This window comes from Diachasma alloeum, unplaced genomic scaffold (assembly GCF_001412515.2).
Source record: "Diachasma alloeum isolate Michigan unplaced genomic scaffold, Dall2.0 Dall_scaffold_00354, whole genome shotgun sequence".
In the NCBI taxonomy this organism is placed as follows: domain Eukaryota; kingdom Metazoa; phylum Arthropoda; class Insecta; order Hymenoptera; family Braconidae; genus Diachasma; species Diachasma alloeum.
Window position 1 is genome coordinate 191,032 of NW_021680493.1, and position 14,015 is coordinate 205,046.

The 14,015-nt window shown below is 36.4% G+C and overlaps 5 protein-coding genes across 5 annotated transcripts in view; 3 read left to right on the forward strand and 2 right to left on the reverse strand.

Moving 5' to 3' along the window:
* LOC107041096 overlaps positions 1–1,561 on the forward strand; it is a 3,075-nt gene extending 1,514 nt beyond the window's left edge. The window contains exons 3-4 of the mRNA XM_015261483.1: positions 347–461; positions 1,332–1,561. Coding sequence (XP_015116969.1) covers positions 347–461; positions 1,332–1,479 — 263 coding nt within the window. The 3' untranslated portion in view covers positions 1,480–1,561. The remainder of the gene's footprint in view (positions 1–346; positions 462–1,331) is intronic.
* An 820-nt stretch (positions 1,562–2,381) lies between these two features.
* Positions 2,382–4,046, forward strand: LOC107041039. Its single transcript, XM_015261396.2, has 2 exons — positions 2,382–2,821; positions 3,737–4,046. Exons 1-2 carry the CDS (start codon positions 2,480–2,482, stop codon positions 3,914–3,916), a joined length of 522 nt encoding a protein of 173 aa, XP_015116882.1. The 5' UTR covers positions 2,382–2,479; the 3' UTR covers positions 3,917–4,046.
* LOC107041038 (suppressor of fused homolog) lies at positions 3,968–8,585 on the reverse strand. Its single transcript, XM_015261394.1, has 7 exons — positions 8,242–8,585; positions 7,824–7,916; positions 6,702–7,011; positions 6,010–6,245; positions 5,088–5,366; positions 4,805–5,012; positions 3,968–4,394 (listed from the first exon to the last, which is right to left on the reverse strand). Exons 1-7 carry the CDS (start codon positions 8,412–8,414, stop codon positions 4,329–4,331), a joined length of 1,365 nt encoding a protein of 454 aa, XP_015116880.1. The 5' UTR covers positions 8,415–8,585; the 3' UTR covers positions 3,968–4,328.
* Positions 8,586–8,640: 55 nt separating this feature from the next.
* On the forward strand, positions 8,641–11,188 carry LOC107041032 (putative methyltransferase C9orf114 homolog). Its single transcript, XM_015261389.1, has 3 exons — positions 8,641–8,792; positions 9,582–10,289; positions 10,572–11,188. The coding sequence occupies exons 2-3, from the start codon at positions 9,599–9,601 to the stop codon at positions 11,114–11,116; spliced, it is 1,236 nt and encodes a 411-aa protein (XP_015116875.1). The 5' UTR covers positions 8,641–8,792; positions 9,582–9,598; the 3' UTR covers positions 11,117–11,188.
* LOC107041033 (ribulose-phosphate 3-epimerase) lies at positions 11,155–13,745 on the reverse strand. Its single transcript, XM_015261390.1, has 5 exons — positions 13,607–13,745; positions 12,726–12,987; positions 12,089–12,196; positions 11,793–12,014; positions 11,155–11,355 (listed from the first exon to the last, which is right to left on the reverse strand). Exons 2-5 carry the CDS (start codon positions 12,963–12,965, stop codon positions 11,245–11,247), a joined length of 681 nt encoding a protein of 226 aa, XP_015116876.1. The 5' UTR covers positions 12,966–12,987; positions 13,607–13,745; the 3' UTR covers positions 11,155–11,244.
* Between the last annotated feature and the right edge of the window lie 270 nt (positions 13,746–14,015).

Genomic DNA, 14,015 nt, shown 5'->3' on the forward strand with positions numbered 1-14,015 from the left:
GTCTGTTTTCAATTGAACAGCAGAGTTGTGACATCATTGTCTAGGAGGACAATGGGGTCTAGGAGTATGTATAGAACGTTGGCGTCTAGGAGTCTCCCCTGGTTCAAAACCATCATTAAATTCTAGATGATTCATTATTTGAAAATTTTCGCCTATTCTTCACAGTTAGGCTACTAGGGTGATTTGAACAATTTAATTGTTAATAATAAGTAATTGCAATACCTAAAATAAATTGAAAATTGTTTACTTGACGTTCAGTGATCATATTTTATTGTTTAAAACAAGAATCCTGTAGTGACGTGGTTGAGCATTGTATATTTTTTAATCACTGAATTAATTACTACAGACGAAACTGGTGTATCCCTCACCGTTCGCAGTTGCGCTTTGGACAGTGGAACCCTCACAACAGATTCGGAGCTCGTCAGATCATCCCACTGCGGTGGATTTTATTACGACGGAAAGTGCGTAAAACCGAACTAAATATCGTAGAACTAAGAAATCATCATTCTCGAATAACGATGACCGTCAATTTTTTTTGCAGATAAATTGGTGATCTTTAAATGATAGTCGTGTGAGGTCATAATTTTTTTAATCATAATTTCAGTAGTTTGACATTATTACGGTTATTTATATGGAATGTGGCAGTCGCGTAGAATTTGTGTCACAAAAAATTTCAGAAAACTGAGAGGGCATTATGAAATTTTCAAAAATTTGACAGTTTCACTGCTATTTAGATGGGACATGACTAGAGATGTGAGTCAAATTGCCGTCAATGACAAAATTCCAATATATTTTTCGGAAATTTTTATCACGTTCAAGTTCCACTGAAATTTCAAGGGATTTCGTCATTGAAAATTCGGAATTTTGGGAAAAACCCATGAGAACAGTAAATTTTAGTTCAATTATTCCCTGAAAATTCATAGAAAACCCGAAAATCCGAACTTATTCTTGAATTTTCCATTATTTGAAAAGTTCAGGATAATTTGGTACTAACTATTCCAGTAGCGAAGTGATAAAACGGTTTGACTCATTTTCCAGTTGAGTTTTTGAGGAATATTTCCGAATCTAAGGGAGATAGCGAAATTTTCGTAACTACATTTGTTGTAGCTCTCAATCGGCTCTACAAAAACGGTTCTAACAAAAATCTCGTTATCTCCCTTAAATTCGGAAATATTCCTCAAAAATTCAACTCGGAGATAAGTCGACTTAAACCGGTTTACCACTTCGCTAATGATTTGTTTTCATTGAAAAATCAAGTCAACTGACGAATTCTTGTCTGTCATGTGACATGTGTCAGAACATTTTTACATCTCTATTCTTGAACCTTTTAGGTACGTACGGGGATGTGTGCAGTCGTGCAGTGACTCCGATGCGTGCAACGGCAGCACCGCAACCAGAAGAAACATAATCATGGATTTAATACTGATTCTAACTACTCTCGGATCGATTTCCGGTTACACGATTAACTTTATTACGTAATAGGAGGGAATTCCATTAGTAGAGATTCAATTATCGTACTGCCGCTATCGAGATCTTCTCAGTCCGCCTTTTGTTCATTTTATATACATAAACACATCTATTTATTAATTTAATGATTGTTAGGCAATTAAAATATTGAATTCTATTGAACTTTTTCTCTCAATTCCCCGTACCTCTTGCCCCACTGCTACTCACACACACTCAATAAAATTTTAGAAAGAAGAAGCCAAAAAAACGTTGAATTCTATTGAAATAACATTGGAAAATTAACGATTTAATTATCATACTGAGTAATAATCTGAAAATATTTTGAGAAAAAAAATATCGAAATCGGTCCACTAGTTTTGAAGATATTTGCGGAAAACGATTAAAAAATGAATCGTTTTTTCTCAAAAACTATTGGATTGATCGAGCTGAAATTTTGCACAGAGCTACTCCTCATTGGGTCCTATAATCGGACAAAATTTCCGATTTTTTAGAATTACTCAGCCACTTGATTACTCAATTTTCTAAAAATTCACCACCAGGAAGGTAGCGGTGGACGTGGTCACAACAGACACGGTCACCGAACTTCGTATTTTTAGGTTTCAGACCATTCTACATAATTTCCAATCAAAATTAGAGAATGTGGCCCTACGGGGCTAGCGCACAGGAAAGCGCATTTAGAGAAAACAAATATGCGGAAAAAACGGGATGAAGGAATAAGATAATGTGTATGCAAATTAGATAATGTGAAAATCGAAGGATTACAATGCTTCCATTCGGAAGCAGAAAGTAAGCAAAAACTTTAATTTTCTTTATCACAATCAATCAATCGATCTTCTCATTCTCGAAGACAGCTAATTGAATAAACAAAACACGTCTCGAGATGCCGGAAAGTTAACCATGCGTGTGAAATTGAAAGTTCCTCGACGAATTAAATTCCCAATAACCCATTGAACTCTATGAAGCATAAAAAAGCCGTAAATTCTCAAAAAAGCCTTCACCTAAACGCGAGATAATGCAATACGTCGCAGACGTATCCGACGAGCTGTCTGAATTTGTCTCGAAGTCGGGGAGTTGTGTGTGGGACACTGGGGAGCTCGTTCTCGACATTCTGCTGGAGTTCGTGACACGCTCGGTCGAGCTGGGGATCTCAGTGCTGGGCCTGGGCTTCCAGATCTTGTGTGTCCTCAGGGACCTGCTTATCGACGCCCTCAGGACCTTCGCCAACGCGATTAAGGGGACTGTCAATGTCGTGGGGGCTATCGATATCGAGGATGTGGAGGATTTCGCTTCTGCTTGCATTGTCATCGTCCTGTGGATTGGGGCTGGGAGGTTCATGCTGGGGGCTATCGAGAAGGTGAGACGACGCGAGGGAATTTCTTCGGGCACTTTTGGGGAACCATTTTCAATCATCAAATTTGTCAGTTCAATTGCGTGAGAAATTTGAAAGAAATCATGAATATTCAGCGTTCTTCAAATTTTCTTTGGAATTAGGGGAGGGTGGGGTAAAACGGACACTTTAGACTTTTTTAAAATTATTCATAACTCAGAAACAAATTGATCAATTGAGCTCGGGTTAGGCTCGCCACAAAGGGAAAGAATTGTTCTTTGTATTGAAAAAAAAATTATTAAATTTTATCAACATTTCAACCTCTCATTAACATTTTTAAAAAAGTCAAGTGTCCGTTTTACCCCAACCTCCCCTATTATTTTTTAAAACAGTTTTTAAATATAAAATAATTTAATAACTAATAATAAGTAATTTAGGTTGTGAATAAATAATTGAAATTATTCAAGTTTTTGGGAATTTTTTGGGCATAAAACTGATGTCTGGTAAAATTCTAAATATGAATAAATTAATTTATGGTGAAAATTGATTATTTATAAATTATTTATAGAAGATGCTCGTAGTTTTCAACAATAGCAATTTTTTAATTTCTTCATCAATCTTCCTCCAAAAGTTGACTTTCTAATTTTTTTTTCAGATTTTTAAAATGTTTTCGGTACAGTATCGAAATTCAAATGCAGACCTGCAAAGTTTAAATAATATAAAATCATTGTAAAATGTTTTTACTGGAGGAAGAATAGCCCAAATACTTGGAAATCCTCAAATCAAATTTGTTTCTTACCCGATGAATATTTAAAAAATCACCCCTAGAAGCCCGTTAAAAAATAACTAATGATAATTGCTTCAATATACACTTGGAATTGTACTGATTTATATCATTGGAATTTGCAATATTGAAACACTCAAATTTTTTTATCTCCCCAGAATAAAGGAAAATTCAATCCAATGATGTTATTCACCCGAATGATGGAGATATACAACGAGAAATTGAAAGAACCCCCACCGTGTCCCGCCCGACCGGAAAGTGCATGGATAACTCACCAGAATTCGTCGCGAAAGAAGAGTTCAAGCTCCAGGGGAAGACGCAGCTCCAAAAAAAGATGACTCCCCTCAAAATGCCCCCAATAAACCCTCGTCAACCACAACTCCAACTAATTTCACTATTATCCATCTCCTTTATTCCTAACAATGTATAAAAATCCTTAATAATAATTGATGCAATGATTTTTTTGGATTTGTGCGTTAAAACGTATTTACAGTCATAAATATATCAATTACTGTTAAATTACAGTATTCGAGACACTACGAGATCTCTCATCTCGTAACAATTAAGGCACTTTTATTAACAATAAATTATTCTCCATTCGGCTAACTATTTAAAATTGAAAATAACATGTCATGATTCTCCAATAAATTAGATTTTACGAGCTTAATTAATTTCGTTGAAAAAATACTCGAGCAATTATAATTGATATTCGCTCCATGTCATTCGTGAGATTTTCAATTGCTTCATTGATCAATCACTGACGATTGTTATTGCGAGCTTGTGTTCTGGCCATGAGAAGGTCCTGGGCAGTTGAATCTAAAAAAAAATACTTCAAATTAAACAATACAACTCCAATAATTATTTTTTTATTATGGGAATCGATGGGGTTTAGAGGCATTTGTTCACAAGAAATGATTTGGACATTTTTCTTCGAATTTTCTGATTTTAGAGAAATTTACAAAAAACACGATGAAAAATCAATTTCTGAAAAAAATTGATATTCGGTAGCACTTTGATATTTCACCTTAAAAATAAAAAAAACGTAGACAAATTCAGCATTAAAAATGTTTTGCACAGAATGCCAACATCTATAAATAAACCCTCACACAATTGTTTTCTGAATTCTCTAGTTTCTTAAAGGCCGTAATGAAAAATTAATCTTAAAAATGAATGCAAAGAAAATTTGGCAATTAAATAGTCTTCAATTTCTGAAAAATCATATTCACCTGCTGCGGCGAATTAAATACTTGGAACTCCCCGGCCATTTTCTCAGCAAGTTCATCAGGTACGAGTACCTGCAGCCAGGGGCCTTGAACGACATAAGGCCTCTCACGCGACACAAGTGTCCCAGTGACCGACGAGGCGACGATCGTGATGGCTGAGTGCGATAGTATCGACTTGAATGTGAAATGTCGACCATGCATCACGCGTCCCCTGAAATCGATGGGCATTAAAAAATAAAAATCTAATGAATTGGTGGGAAAAAACAACTGCTGGAAAGGTGCTCACTTAATGGCAAGTGGCAGAAGGCTGCCGGCCTCGAGGTTGAAAGTGAGGTGAAGTCCAGTGAGAGGTTTCATGATGAATCCATCGTCCATCGAGGGATTTTCCCTCTGCGGATCGTTGGGGGAATGCATCTCGATTTTAACAACTTCTCGAGGACGCAAATTGCTGTCGTCGTCGTTATCCTCTTTATCGCAGGAATTGTCAGCCTCTTCGTCGTCAGAATCCTCTGGTTTTCTCTCTCTGTAGCTCTCTCCACTGTTATTATTCGTCATTTGAACCCACCTGCAACGATATGATGATGATTACCCCAAGTTTCTCGAGTTAAAGTTGAAAACAAGTGGGCAATGCCATTTTTTAAATAAATGAATGGATTCCCTTTTTTAAAATTCTTATTTCACTATTCTCTTCTTCTATTTTTTCATACTATAGTACAATCATCAATCGAAATGTCATCAAAATGTTGCGTATTATTTGATTCTATCGAATGAGTCTACATTCAGACCCTCTCAAGACTCGAATTCGTTTTTCAGAATTCTGAAAACGAAAATCTCGAGACAAAAATGAAGAAAAAGAACGAAAAATCATTGAAAACTGTAAAGTTTAGTTCAATTTTCTCACAAAAATTACTAACAATGAAAAAAATTAATGTAAATGTAAATTTAGAATCAAGAGAGTGTTGTTATTAATTCTTTGAGCCATGACTAATTCCATTTTGATGACAATTTTTTGAGTGACCGTTGAAAAATCGACTTTTGGAAACATCAATTTTTCGCGTCTGCATGAAAAATTGAAATTCATGGAATTCAATTGATCTTCTATAAAACATTTAGTTACCCTAATACAAAAAATTGGATGCGAAACTGAATTGATTGCTTAGAAGGATGAGTATTTTATTTTTGGAAAGTGTTGAGAGGTCATTACTCACCAACATTTGGCGGACACTCCACTCAAGTTGGAGCCCTCCCTCTCGATCCCCGTTTGTATTTTCTCAGCAACTGTTGGATCCTCCTCCATGATGGAATGTATCCTGTTGGTATCGGTGACGAGCCATGGGCCACAGCCCCTCGTTGTTTTCAATAAATTAACAAGACCTAGACCATTCCAGTGCTGAGCTGCCTGTAGCTCCTCCGATGTCACTCCAATTATCTGGATGAATGATACCTGATGACAAAAATCAAATCGCATCAATTAATTCTAACGATTTCAACAAAGAAAAACAGGTAATGATTTTGCACCTGTTTTCAATCTTTCATAACTCGAGATCCGCTGAGTGAAATTCCATATATCTGACGCCATTTCAAAGGTATTTTTACAGTCTTAAAAATGAAATTTGACTCATTGGAATCGCATCGTTGACTCGAAAGATATTGCCAATTAACAACGATCATTGCTACAAATTCTGTTCTGAGTGAAATTAACATTTTTGATAATTCTTTATTTATTTCGATAACGAGTCGGTTTAGGAAGAAAAGTCACTAGACCACTTTTGTAGAGAATTTAATTTCCAACAAAAAATATTTCGTGACATTTTCCCCTAAAACCAATTGTTTCAGAGATATTCACGGAGTAAGTTGATTCAAACAATTTTTTTTCACGTAATAAAAAATGAGTTGTTACCTCTCCATGTGGTGTATTAATATTATTAGGCAATTGTGGATCCTTCCCCATCAAAATCTGTGTTATCCTCCCACTGCCGGTGCCCAGTGGTGCATGCCAGGACACATGATCCCCAGGAAACAACATATTCCCAGAATTAAATACATATTTAGCTAGTTGTTGCATGACATTGGCAGGCCAAGTGGGTGGAGTTGTCTCTCCACGTTCCCTGGCCAGTCTGAATGTCAATTCGAATCCAAATCCACTTGGACGACCTGGACCAGTCTTCGGATGGAGTCTGCCGTCTCCATGGAGATCAGACAGTCCCAAACTATGAGGAAAATTAATAATAAAGAAATTTTTTTCACAGGAAAGAAAAAGAGACTATTTATGACCCTCGAAATTTAATCAGGGATTTCCTTCCGTCTTCCCATTTCCGTTTCCTCTCCAGCATCCACCCTTCCCTAATCTATTTCTGACTCCTTTCACCCTGCGGTATAAATAGAATGAAACGTCTGCTGTGAAATACCGACATCCTCAGACAAAAAATGTACATTTCTAGTCAACCCCTGGGCTCTTTGTGTTTGACCACTTGAATGTTTGGTCTTGGCTGGTTTTTATGAGGGGAATTCATATTTATGATGGAGGAAACATTAATTAGCGGTCAATCGAGGGAATTTCGGAAGACAAATAATTAAATTCTCAAAAAGTTAATGGAGATTTTTACAAATTGTTTATTGTTTATTACTTGAATAATTGATGAATTATCCATTCAAATATTGAATTAACAGTGTTACTGAATAGAATTGAGACACGATTGAAGGGAGTAATTGATGAAATCATTTCATTACTTAGTTTTATGCCTGATAAAAATGAAAAAACTAAAAAAAAAAGAGAATTTTGTGGATTATCATGTATTAACTTGAATAAATGATGAATTACCTGTTTAAAAATCGTATTTCACTAACACGAAAACGAAACACGAAATATGATTAACTGAAATACGATTGAATGAAATAATGAGTGGAATTTGTTTATTATTTTGCATTATGGCTGAAAAAAATCAAAAATCGCAAGAGAGAATTTTGCAAATTATTGTGCATTAACTTGCAATTGACGAATTAAATATCCAAAACTGAATACCTGATATAATGCCAATGAGGAGGAACTCCTTGCTCTGGACATCCTGGATTCTCGTACATATTGATATAATCCAGAGGATCAGGCCCTCCCAGCCTTCGAAACACCAAAAAATAATTAATTACGATAACAATAAATGAAATTATCAAAATAAATATCCGTAACTCAGGAATAAATTGATTAATTGAGCTCAGTCTTGGTCTCTCGGTTTATTACAAAAAGAAATAAGTACGAATTAAATTATCCCATTTCTTCAACAATTGAATAAGCTTCAAACGTTAAAAAAAAACTCCAACTCTCTTTGCATAAACCTGACCTGAAATGACTGAAAAATTCCTCTCAATCATCAAAAAACAAATCCCTCAATGAACCAATCAGCCAATCAATTAACCAACCGCCTAATTAACTAAAAAATACTCACCAGTATTTAATAATAGCAGTAACAGTGAGTGGATTCAACTGATCCGGATAAATCTCCTTGCAAACATTGTGCAGGGCGTCAAGCCCCAGTGCTCGAGGCGATGGCACCTCATTGTTGTTGACGGGAGGTAAATTCCTGGAGAATTCCTCCTTCTCCCTCATATTCCCGAACATCAGGGCACCCGCGAGCAACTCACAGTGAATCAATTAACAAAAATTTCTCAAAACGATAAAAAATAACAAAGTCTGTTTGATTATTGGTCCAGCGTCGCAAAACCAAACCAAAGCAAACGCCTCAATCACCGGACAACTAAAATGTGGAATCCACTGCACTGCGTTCGTCTGCCAAAGTCAAGTCGGAGAATGTGACAGAATCGGGAGGAATGCGCCACCAGGCGGCACCACCTCCCGGGGGGCATGTGTGTTTGGAGATATTTGGAGGTTAATTTGCACATGTTTACCACTAAAGTTGCTCTGAAGGTGTTGTTGTCTTTTTATTCAAGTTTATCGGGGTTTTTTTGTGGATTTATTGGTGATTTATTTGACGGAGAGGTGAGTCATTTCAATTCTCATATTAATTAGGAATATTGCTATTATTATTATATCATTATTGTTATTGTTTCGTGAACTAGAAGAGCTTTCCAATAAAAAATTTGAAAGGTCTATCTCTTTAATTTTTTTTAATTAAAAAAATGTTTTAAAAATTGATAAATTAAATTGATGAAATTAAGTGTTTAATTTATATTATTATTATTTGTAATAGTGCGAAGGATTTACGATTTTCATGATTTGGGAGTCGATATGTGGCTCTTTTAAAAAATAACTGTTTGATATTTTCAATTATAATTAACTAATCAACTGGTTAGGGTAAAACAAACACTTTTGACTTTTTTTTAAATGTTAATGAGGGGTTGAAATTTTGATAAAATTTAATTTTTTTTCAATAAATTGAGCTCAATTGATCAATTTGTTTCTGAGTTATGAATAATTTTAAAAAAGTCTAAAGTGTCCGTTTTACCCCACCCTCCCCTATCCTTTAATTGCGTGAGAAAAATAATTCAATTCTCTCATCAATCCGTTATCATCTATTTTTTAAACAATTGTCCAATAAAAACAAGTAGAGGTTTTTGAAAATTATTAGAAATCGACTTGAATAATTGCCGAATTATCTATCCAGAAACTGAATTATCCATTGGATATGGAAATGGAATTGAAATACGACTGAATAAAATTTATTTATTACTCGATAAAAGTAGAAAAAAATTGGAGCACAGTTAATAAATAAACAATAATAATTACTGTCTCATTACTTCTTCATCATTAATCTCCAAAACAATTCAGGAGAGTTCGCCTCCGAAATGGCAGCAACAGTGCCCCAAGGCAAAAGCTGGAAAGAGCACAACAGAATCCACAAAGAGAAGCGTAAAAAATGGCGGGAAGAGCGCCTAGTAAAAAAATCTAAAAAAGAGACAGAGACAGAAGTGAAAGCCGAGGAGAAACCCCAGAAGAAACCCGAGAAGATTCAGATGTCGACCCTGAGCATCGCAGTTCCAGGATCAGTCCTCGAGAACGCTCAGTCCCCAGAGCTGAGGACCTACCTGGCTGGACAGATAGCACGTGCTGCCTGCATTTACAAAGTCGACGAGGTGATTGTGTTCGACGACCAGGGGGAGGTGACAGAGGGTGACAAGAAGAAACTGAAGAAAGACGAACAGCTGGGGGAGGCCAGGGCGGCCTGCCTCCAGCTGGCGAGGATCCTGCAGTACCTGGAGTGCCCCCAGTACCTGAGGAAGTTCTTTTTTCCACTGCACAAGGACCTGCAGTACGCAGGGGTTCTGAATCCTCTGGATGCACCACATCACCTGAGGGCTAGCGATGTGTCGGTGTTCCGGGAGGGGGTGGTGACGAATAAGCCGATTAAAGCTGGCAGGGGGTCGCAGGTGAATGTGGGACTGCTCAATGATGTCCATATTGACAAGATGCTGACGCCTGGGCTGAGGGTCACCCTGAGAATCCCCCTGGATCAGGATAATCCTAAGAGATTGAAAGGTAGGTTTTTTGAGAGATACAGACCACACGGTAGATTCAACCATTTTCAATCATCAAATTTGTCAATTATAAGGACTATATCAATTATATATCAATTAAAAAATGCAATACATTGTGGAAACTTTTCCTTCGGAAAACTTGATATTCACTTCAGAAATTTGATATAAGACTATTCACTACAATTGACATACATTGAGACCCATGGAGTAAAACACGCGGACTAGTCTAGTTAACAAAAAAGAGTCAAATAAATCGTTTTTTTTTTTTTTTTTCAATTTTAAGGGACTGTGGTTGCGCCAACAGTTCCACGCTCTGAAACCGGAATATACTGGGGGTACACAGTGCGCCTGGCCTCGAGCATCACCGAGGTATTCTCGAGATGCCCCTACGAGAAGGGGTACGACCTCACAATAGGAACATCTGACAAGGGGTCAGCCATCGACGAAGTTCCCTCGAAGAGTCTAGAGTACAACCACGGACTAGTGGTGTTCGGGGGTCTAGCGGGTCTGGAGGCAGCTCTCGAGGCCGATCCGTGCCTCAGCATCGACGACCCAAGCCTCCTCTTCGATAAATACCTGAACACCTGTCCTGAACAGGGGTCCAGGACCATCAGAACCGAAGAAGCCATTCTAGTTTCCCTCTCCGAAGTCAGGGGCAAATTAAAACCCAAACATCCTGCACTCTCCAACCCACAATTCCCAGTTCATAACGAACAACAGTCACATGCACCCAATTCTGATGACAAAAGCAGTAGAACGAAAAATTCTAACGAAAAAAATGAGAAGAAAACGAGGATTTATCACTCAGACTCGAGTGGAGGCGAATGATAATGTTGGAGTCAACGAAATACGAGAGATGATTTTATTACGAGAATAATAAACCTTATTTTTATTCTGAGAGATCCTGTCTGCTCTTTTTTTTAACATTTCATAATTTTTTGGTGGTGGAGGTGATTTTAGTTGGTCCCCAGGTAAGAATTGACTGTATTTCTCAGGGTTTTTATGACCTTTGCTGGTTCTGGGGCACAAATTACTGCAGTTCCTGAGACAATCCAATTGGCTCCAGCCTAAACATTGAAAATTTATCAACAGATCAGTACTAATTTTAAGGGGAACGATATTGAGTTCAATTTAGAAGGGAAAAAATCATGAAATTCCAAAGTTGACTGAAAATTCAAGGAAACTTTATATTTTTTAGCAGCAAAACATGAATATTTAAAACCAGATTACACTGAAGTTTCAATTAATTAATAATTTCCGGATATATCACGTCAATATCCCTGATTTCTATTAATTTTCATGGAATAATTGAACTGAAATTTCTATTTTTCTTCGATTTTATCGTGAAATTGAGAAGTTTTAATGGTAAAATTCCATCCGTCATGAAATATTTGTGACGTTCAGAAATTTTTTTGAAAAAAATCTCTCATCTCCAAACACTACTCATCAGGAATAAACTTGAATATTAAAAATGTAAAAAAGTGAATGAATATTTAAGTCTTACTTTGGCACATGCATCGATGGTATTTGGCCCCACCCCCCCATCGACCTCAATATCAAGACCAGGATAATTCTTCCTGAGCCAGGAGACCTTCTCCATCATATTCTCCATGAACTTCTGGCCCCCGAAGCCTGGCTCCACAGTCATCACGAGGACCATGTCAGCCTGGTCCACATAATTAGCGACGACATCCACTGGAGTTCCCGGCTTCAAGGCGACCCCCACCTAATTTCCAAAAATACAAAAAATCATTTCAAACGAAACCACGAAATAATTCACTATTTTCACGTTAAAATTACCTTCATACCAGCTTCCCTGACCTTCCTGCAGACCAGAGGAACGTCTTCAACAGGTTCAACGTGGAATGTGTACTGATCAACTCCAGCATCAGCCATCGGTTCAATCCACTAATAAAAAAAAACAGTATTCCTATATTTTTTAATACAAATGATACGACTTGAATAAATCAAAATCGATGTTGAAACTTGAAAAAATCCCTTTCAGAAAACTAAAGATTTACTGTCACTTGTTGATTAATCAATTGATAATTGATAACTAATAATTTCATTTGATTTCTCAAGTAGAGAAAGTCAAGAAGTGAAAAAACAGAAGCATTTTTCAATATTAAGGCCCGGTTGCACCAAGCCCTGTTATCCAAATAAACCCCAGGGTAAAATTTATCCTCGGGTTAATAATATTTCAACATTTGAACCGAAGAATAATTTTTTATTTACCCTGTAGCCCCATTTGAATTACCATTAATTTAACCTTGGGATTACATTTTGGGATTTTTTGTTCCTGGAATAAATTTGAGATACTCTCCCGGGTGAAATAATCCGTCGAACATCCAAATTTCCTTTATTTCTTATCTGACGTTTTCGTTACGCGGAGCTGGTGCGACCGGGCCTTAATCTTCATTTTTTATCCTGAACTTGCCTGATCTGGCTTTGACACCATCATATGCGTCTCGAAGAAGGCATCCTTGATTTTGCCCCTCAAGCACTTGACCAAGGGATGTCCAAACGTCAGATTAGGTACGAAGTGTCCATCCATGACGTCCAAATGCAGGTAATCAGCTCCGTTATCCAGCAATTTCTGCGATTCATCGTGGAGTTGTGATAAATCAGCGTTTAGGATGGAAGGTCCTATTTTCGCACTGAGATGGGCCTTAGACATGATCTCCCACGGGTCTGCAATCCTATAAGTAAAGTAACAATAATCAAAGACTGCATTATTATAACAAATCATCAATAATAATAATATGACAAAATAAAATATGATAATAATAATATATGATAATTATTATTATCTGCTTTATTGTGTTTCTGATTGTATTATTATTGTCAATCAATTAGAATGCAGAATACAAAATAATAATCACCATAAGAAATCGTAAAATGTCTTCTTCAACAAAATCTAATGAAATTCATCAAAAACTGAGTAAATTAAATGTCTTTTGCACTTTAAAAATTGACTTGGTGGATGATATATCTATTCTCAACTCTTTAAGATGTTCAAATGATTGTGAAATTGAAATAAAATCACTTGGCAAATGAAAAAACAATTCAGCATTTGAAAATCATTTGATTCTGCAGCTCCAGATAGCAGATATAAAAAACATATCTTTTTTCCAAATGTAGTAAAACGATAATGAAACAATAAAAATTAACAAATATAACTAATGGACATCATTGCTAGTTTCCTCAATCAATCACCACAGCATAAGAAATAATAATAAATAATAATCATCAATCGTTTCTTGAGCAAAGTTCAATAAAATCAATTAAAAATTGTGTGAAATAAATGACTTTTCATACCTTACAAATGTATCTCTATTCTAAACCCTTCCACACACTCAAATGATGATGAAATAAACTAAAATCACTTTGGAAAATAAAAAAAAGTCTTCGATTTTGAAAATCATTCGATTCTGCAGCTCCAGAACGAGAATTTACTGCTGAGCCACGAGGAAATCGATAAAAAACATCTCTATTTGTCCAACTGTAGTACACAATAAACTATAAATCTCTGTAAACATTATTATTTCTAAAATATCTAATAATTCCCGAAATAATCAATTTTTCAAGTTTTTTTCGTGACGTGTTCGTGCGATTTTTTTCTCGTTTTGTTGATTTTGGAACGATTTTCAAACGGATTGCGAATAAAGGCGCCAAAACGGCCCTCGATGAGTTTCCGGGAGGACCTGTAGAGGCCCGGGCCGCACTC